Below are 7,658 nucleotides of genomic sequence, written 5' to 3' on the forward strand. Positions count from 1 at the left end.
TCTGCTACATCAGACAGGAAAGCTGAGCATTTTCTAATAAAACAAGCACCTTTTCCCAAGGGTGTACTGGAAATCACAAACTAAGGCCTTCCTTTTCTATTAGCTAGCCTTCCGCATGAACTGCAGGCAGGTTGGTGTGTCAGAGGGCCTGGCAATGAGTAGATTTCAAAAGCCTATCAGAGATACCCTTTTTTAACCTCTGCAGTTAACGATAAGGGGAGCGGGGGTGGGGATGGGAGTAAAGGGGGAACTTTTAAAAACGACGTGAACACAAAATTTTAAATCCCGAGAAAGTACACTGAGCCATTTGATTTTGTTTGTTTCGTTTCTGTTTGATCAAGGGCACTAAGCCCCTTCCTGGGATAGGCAATGAGTAGAACCCAGATGAGGACAGGTGTGCCCACCGTCCCACAGCGTCTGGCCTTCCAAAGGAGGAACAACAAACCAAAAGCCATTTTCTTTAAGGCTTCCACTTTTCCAATCCAATCCTTCCATCTGCATTCGATGATCTTGGCAGCACGGTGAGGGTGGATACAAAACCCTTTTCAGAAGAATTTGACTAAATCAAGTAATTTTTTAAAAACGAGGCTTCCTTGTTCCTACACTTGGAGAAGTGACCTTGGAAAGAAGACGCACGTCATCTTGGGCATTTCAGCGGGCGCAGTGCGAAAGGTGTGTTTGGTGCCTCAGCTCTGGACAAAACCGAAGGTGGGAATGGAAACTCGGATAGCGCTGAGAAGTAAAAGAGGATAGAATCAGAAGTACGACAGAGGCAGCAGAGCCAGGGTGGGGGTAAGAAGGAGAAGAGGAGCGCCTGGGAGGGATGTCACGCTTTTTGTCTTTAAATGGTTAGAAAGCCGCAAGGTGGAGGAGGCTGAGAGGAGGGTGGAGGGAGAGGACGGAGGAGGGAGGGGGGAGGAGGGAAAAGAGAGAGAAAGGAGGACCGGGAGGAGGGAGGAGGGAGGAGGAAGAAGAGAGTGGAAGGAGAGGAGAGAGCAGGGAGAAGAGAATGCGAGGAGAGGAAGGTGGAAGGAGAGGAGGGTGGAGGGAGAGAAGGCGGGGTTCACTCGCGAAGTTGGCCCGAGGCGGATCCGGTTTCCTGCTCTCAGCGCGGGGAGTCCCGGCGGCGCGGAGACCGCACCCGGGGCCTGCCCGTCCCGCGCTTTCCGAGCTCGGCGAGAGTTGGCTGCGTGAACCGGTGAAACGCCCAACGAATGAATGACCCTCCTACCGGGATGGGGGCGCCGCGTCCCCGCGGAGGTACGAATCTCAAGGACTTTCCCCGCAGCCTGGGGCGCGCTGCGTCCTTTCCGCGCCAAGTGGGGCGCGGGGCTCCCCTGTCCCCGCACGCCCCGAAAACCACGGCGGCGGGGACGAGAGTAAGCCGGGGCGGCGCCCACGAGGACCGCCGGGCCGGAGAGAACGTGGATCGTGAGTCCTGGGTCAGAGAGAAAGTGCTCTTTCTTCTGCACCCTGAGAGGTGGTTGGGGACTCGAGAGGACCCTGCACGGGAAGAGGTGGCCGGTGGAGAGGATCTTTCCCAGACAGGCGGAGACGATCGGGAACTCGACTGCCCTTCTCCCCTCTTTCCACAAGAAAAGGGAATTTCTGGCAGGGGTATAGACTTAGATGCTGCCTCTGGAGCCCCGCCGCGAGTCGCCGCAGCCCCACCGAAATCCGTGCTTGTGCGGGTCGTGGATTATCACGTGACGGAAGAAGTCCTGCAGACCGCGTGGACGAAGGGCTGCATGACCACACGGACCGAGGAGTGCTCCATGACCGCCGTCACTTTTCGCACCAACAGGGAGTGAGGCAGACTATGGGGCGCCGGGAGCGCGGGAGATCCCCGGGCTCTCCCGGCACACAGAGAGAGGCACCCCTTGTCCACGCCGCGGAGAGAGGCTCCTTTTACGGTCCCCAAGGACCTGATTCCCCGAGGAGATTAAACAGGAAAGAGGAGCCTGAGGAATGCTCCGGGCTGGTGAATGAGCGATAATCCTTAAGAAAAGAAAATGCTCTTCCGGGAACTCCAACCTGTAATTAACCAACAGCAAGAACCTTTTGAGAGGCTGGCGCAACGCTTCTGGGAGGCAGACGATGGCACCCAATCCCCACTGAAGAACTGTAAGCAACATAATACCTCCATTGTGGCTCAAATACTGTGACGGTTTGGGGACCTAAGCCATTCAGAAGAGGAGAAGAAAAGGTATTTTCAAATTGGCAGAATGCGAGAGTTTTGAAATAAGAAAATCTGTTGTTAGCACTCACTTTGCAAGCCTCAGTTGATCTTTCTGCCTCCTTCCTTTCTCTTTGAGGCCTAAAAGCAGAAGTGAAGTTGAGGTCTGTTCTCTGCAAAGGGGGTGGGAGTGGATGGGGGAGAGGCTTGTTTTAAAAGCTGAAAAACAAAGTACAAAGAAATGGGAAAATTAAAACAGCAGCAAGTGAACAAGGTCTTTTCTTTTTACTCTCTTCTGATGTGCACATTTTCCCTTTTTTTCACATTTAAGTGTTAGGAAGCAAAGAGAGGAGCTAGGTAAAGAAGCGGGGGGCGGGAGAACAGAAGACTGAGCTTTGAAGGTGAAATGCCCTAAAGTATCTAATTTAGTCCAGTAAGAATGCTTTTAATCTGAAATTTTTAATTATTTTAATGTTTAAAATACTGCAGATAAATCTTGTGATCTAAAGGTAGATAGAAATGTATAGTTTGCCGTAAAATGGTTGTATATAGTATTCTTACCCATAATTTTTTGTTAATAACATTTGTGGTCAAGACTGGATTGAATATACATCTCTTCTGATGTTGTTGGAAATAATCTCTCCTGGTGCTATTGAAACTTGTTTTCATTTTTTTATTCCTCTTTTTTATTAAACACTATCTTTATTAACTCTTTAGTCGCGTGGCCTGGTTGGGACATCTGTGTGGGGCAGAGTGCGCCCTCCAGAGGTGCACTGCTTGACTTTAGCGCTGCTGCTGGAGTAATTGGTTTCTGCAAGAATGAACAAGACAAGTGGGACTCTGGCTGTTGAGGAGCAAACTGTTGGACAGTGCCCCCCATGCGGCTTCTCCCTCTTTGCACCTTATTTTCAGTTTAGAGCTTGAAATGCTTTCAAACATCCTCTGATACACGTCTTGCCTCTTGGCAGACAAGATACTTAAGACATGTCCCTATTTTACAGATGAACCAACCTACGCCTAGAAGTCATGTGGCTTGTGTAGGTCACACGGCTAGTACTTGCATGTGCTTACCAAGTAGATAATAATATGATGATCTCTCTCTTAGAGATTTGGGTGTGGGCTTTAGAAGGGCTTACTTCTATGGGATCAGGAGATGACTGGGGGCATCCTGGGTTTTCTGACTCCTGTTATGAGAAGTACTACAATCCCCTTGATGTCCCTAGTCCTGAGGGCCTGTTGGCTGGAGAATCACCACTAGCATTCTCAGGCCTGTGAGATCCTCATGTGAGAGAGGAATTCAGCACCTGACATCACCTGTGTTCAAAACTGCTTGGTAGGGAGAACAGGTAATATAGGCCCTGGAAAGTGCGTTATCTTTTCCTCGAACAACCTGCCTGGCTCCTATGTGAGGTTAAACTTCTTGGCAGACAAATTTCACACCTGACTGAATAAATTTGGTTGTGAGTCATTATATGCCCCAGATGATTGAGCATGGAATATGGTCAACAAGAAAAGCCTTATTAACATTGACCCAAATGGTAGCATCATTTGGTCGCCTTCTCTGTGGAGGCCAGCTCTGGAGTTCAGCTTCTTGGGTTCAAAACCGCTTCGCCTCTTACTGGGTGACTTTCAGCAAGTGCTTAATATCTATGTGCCTCTGTGTCCTTGTTGGTTAAATAGAGGCAATAAATACTATCAACCTCAAAGGGCTTTTTCCTAGGATTAAGTTAAATGAAAAATATTTACAACAATGCTTGGCATACAATAAATGCTCAAAGTTAGCTATAATTATTATCAGTGTTGTTGTTATTGATTGGTTCACTTTCATCCTGACCAGGTTTTAGTCTTTTATTTAAGAAAAAACAGCTGAAGGCATACAACAAGAAATCTTATAGAACTCAAACCAATGGTTTTCATTGACTCTTTTTCTGAATTCCTGAAAGAAAAGGCTTATTCTAGCTTTTCCCAACATTTCATAGATAAGTAAATACATTCTTTAAATTCCTTACAAATGACGCCCACTTCTTGTGATAAAGATCCATCCTAAAGGTCAAAGTCCTGAGGTGCTCCATACTCCCGGACAGTCTTTGAAGAGGTTTCACAGACCAGTAGGTTCCCCTTGGCAGTAGGAACTTCGAATACTTTCTTTAGAACCTGTCATGTTGGTTTGTTTTCGATTTAGGATTTTAAATCTGATGTCCTGTCGTCTCAGAAAAGCAGAATAGGCACAATCCTCGTTTTATCTCCTTTCTGTCAAAAATGCATTTTTGCAAGTCATTTTAATTCCTTTAATCAAAATATATTTGGGTTAATTTTATCTCCTTTAAGTAAAAATTATTTTTAAAACACGTATCCAACCTTCCTGTTAATTGCCTACAACATGCTTATAGATTTCTTTTAAACAGATGTCTCTCTCTTATAAAAAGCAGTAAGTTGAAGTCTTGTTGAATTTGCTTCACAGGTTTCCTGATGCAAGCAGAACCTCATCAGGTGAGGAGCCTGAGGAATCTTTTCCCATTCACAGTGTTCTGGGAGTGAATCTAAAGTGAAACTTGGGCATCCTCAATACTAAGAAGTCTCTGAGAATGGCTGGGTCTGGACTCTTGGGTCTTACCTCCACGTCACCAGGAAATGTGATCGTGTAAAATTCTTAGGGGGATTAATCGCAAGGACTTCCGGAAGCCACTTGGCCACTCACGCGACCATAAGACGAATACACAGGCACGTAACCACCATGGATCAGGCCAGTGTCGACCTCTCTTAAAATCTTTGTCCACCACTTCTGTCCTTGGAGATTCATTATATTTGACTTGTTGCTCTTGTTGGTCATCACCAACACTTGATGTGACTTTTTGCTTAAAAAAAAAAAGAAAAACTTTCTATTAAAATAAAAAGTTATATTCACTGCAGAAAATTTGAAGAAATATTACTTTGTGAGGAAAAAGAAAAATGGAATAAAAGAAAAGAACTCTCCATGACACCAAATCTTTTAAAATATTTGGTATATTTCCATCTGGTTTTATTTATTTAATCTGTTTTTAATGTGTATACACTTTCCTGAGTGTGTGTACACTTTCCTGACCATAAACTGTGTATAAGATCTGAGTATTGTCTTTATATAAACTAACATACACTGATGCCACTCAAGGTGTGGTCTGTGAACGAGGCACAGAATGATGCATGCGTGGGCATCTCCAAGGAGGTTTTTAGAAATGCAGAATCTAGGCTCCACCCCAGGTCTACTTGAATCAGAATTTGCATTTTGACAAGATCCCTGGGTGATTCACATTAAAGTTTGAGAAGCATTGACATATATGCTGGATTTAGTCTGTATCCTGCTTTGTCACTTACCAAAAATAAAACTTTTTTTTTTTTTATATTCTCCATTAATTGTTAAGAATGCCATGGAAATAATACTCTGTAGAATTATGAAAACATTTAGAGGTTGCAAAAGAGTGAAATATATACTGGTTTATGAATTGGCAAAGAGATCTCTAAAAAGCTTTATAATGTTTTTTTAAAGAGCCTTATTCTAAAGTTTTTCCTAATGAAACATTGATTATTGGAGTTCAAACTATTTCAGAAATGTTGTTTTATTGTCTGAGAATGTGAAACAATACTTTAAAACCCCTTCAGGGAAGAAGGCCAGAAAGTCATTAAAGAAAGCACAAGGGGCTGGCCCACTGGCAGATTGGTTAAGTTCCACACTCCGCTTCAGTGGCCCAGAGTTTCACTGGTTTAGATCCCGGGTGCGGACCTAGTACCACTCATCAAGCCATGATGAGGTGGCATCCCACATAGCACAACTAGAGGGACCTACAACTAGAATATACAACTGTGTACTGGGGGGCTTTGGGGAGAAGAAAAAGAGGAAGATCGGCAACAGATGTTAACTCAGGGCCAATCTTTTAAAAAATAAGAGGGGAAGGCAGACTGAAAAATAATTGGTATATAATTCTCATGCAGTACCCTACGTTCAGTGAAATAAAAATTTAAAAAAAGAAAAGCACTCTTGCAGCCCTTGCTGGCTGAGTCAGAACTGTCAGCCACTTGTAGTGAATGGCCGGGGGAGAGGGGAAAGGTGGAGGCTGAATTTGAATCAACTGATTCAGGTAAGAAAACAAAGGCCGTGACTCTTGAACACCCTGATATCTTTATAACTCTAGTCAGTACTTTGCTCTTTAATTAGGGAGGGCAAATCTTTGTAAGTTCACTTCTCTAGATGAAGATAAGGAGAAAAACAATCCAGTTTACTTTGGAAAGGGTGAAGAATTATAATCACTTCTTAGGCACCATGCAGCCAATAGTTAACCAAGCATAAAATTGGTTGGCTTCAAAGCAAGGAATTAACTTTAAATTCAAACTCGGATGTCTAAGTATGAGACAGAAAGAGTACTCTTAGGAGACTGCAGCCTTCACAGAAGTAGGACAGAGGCTGTTTATTCAGAGTTCAGTGTAGGAAGGGAGTCAACCAGCATCACTTGCACTTGGCAGGGAAGAAAAGACAGGCAGGGCGCGCGGTGGGAAAGCATCATAGTGACCAAGATGACTTTACAATTATCCTCAGCTCAACTAAACTTTAAATAGATTTCTTCCTGACTCTAGGTCCCTGATTTCTTTATCTCAGAGCACTTGCTTGAGAAAACTTTCAACTGTAGATTCTTTCTCTGCCCGCTTTGAGATGTAAATCTTCTAAAAAATCTCTTGTCAGTTTCACAGCCCAGGAATCTCTTTCTCAAGGAATTGGGAGCCATCCCTTTGAAATATAATCATGAAGAAAGACAGGGTCCCTAACTCCTAGTCTCTCTGAGAGGGTAGGAGCCCAGCTCCATATAAGCATCAATTAGCAAACACAGATGGCCTAATCATACTGACCAACCTCCTCCCTAACGTCCTCCAGTACTGTCCCACTACCTCACTCCCGTGCTCAAAATCACCTCCCCCTTTTGTTTCAAAGGAGTTGAATTCACTCTCTCCTGTTACAATAGTCTTGAATAGAGTCTTCCTTGCCTGTTTAACTCCGTCTGGTGCAGCTTTTCTTTGACAACTGGAAAAAGGAAGGCTTCCTGTATACTCTGATTGGAAGCCATTAGCATGGGGAAGCTGGAGGTGGGCTATCGAGAAGGGCTTCTTATGTGATTGGTTTAGGGCTTTCTCGTCTGGGTCCTCAGTTGGAAGGGTGCAACAAGTTTGGGAAGCTGGTAGTCATTGACCAAGTTCTGATCTTTCTGGGCTGATGGCAGCAGAGGCTGTGGTCTGATTTCCCAAGCTAGTTGCCCCAGAGATTGTAGGTTGGAGTTCTGCAACTTGATAAATAGTATCAACCTCACAGGGTTTTCTCTAGGAGTGAGTTAAAAGTACTTAGAACAGCAGAAAATACTCAAAATTAGCTGTTACTGTTATTGTTTAGTTCACTTTTCATCCTAACCAGGCTTTAGTCTTTAATAACAAAGAGCAGAATACATACAACACCAGAAATCAT

General features: G+C 44.5%; 1 protein-coding gene across 2 annotated transcripts; it reads left to right on the forward strand.

Annotated features, from left to right (window-relative positions):
- Positions 1-240: 240 nt before the first annotated feature.
- Positions 241-5,051, forward strand: C20H6orf141 (chromosome 20 C6orf141 homolog). Of its 2 annotated transcripts, none has more exons than XM_014734485.3 (2): positions 241-2,206; positions 4,638-5,051. In XM_014734485.3, the coding sequence occupies exon 1, from the start codon at positions 1,215-1,217 to the stop codon at positions 1,809-1,811; it is 597 nt and encodes a 198-aa protein (XP_014589971.3). In that variant the 5' UTR covers positions 241-1,214; the 3' UTR covers positions 1,812-2,206; positions 4,638-5,051. The 2 variants fall into 2 exon arrangements, with proteins under 2 accessions (XP_014589971.3, XP_005604039.3); XM_005603982.4 differs by having other exon boundaries at positions 318-2,124.
- Positions 5,052-7,658: the final 2,607 nt, after the last annotated feature.

Source organism: Equus caballus, chromosome 20 (assembly GCF_041296265.1).
Source record: "Equus caballus isolate H_3958 breed thoroughbred chromosome 20, TB-T2T, whole genome shotgun sequence".
NCBI lineage: Eukaryota > Metazoa > Chordata > Mammalia > Perissodactyla > Equidae > Equus > Equus caballus.

Excerpts from the sequence above, each read along its gene's own strand:
- C20H6orf141 (XM_014734485.3), top strand. The coding sequence starts at position 1,215 with ATGAATGACCCTCCTACCGGGATGGGGGCGCCGCGTCCCCGCGGAGGT.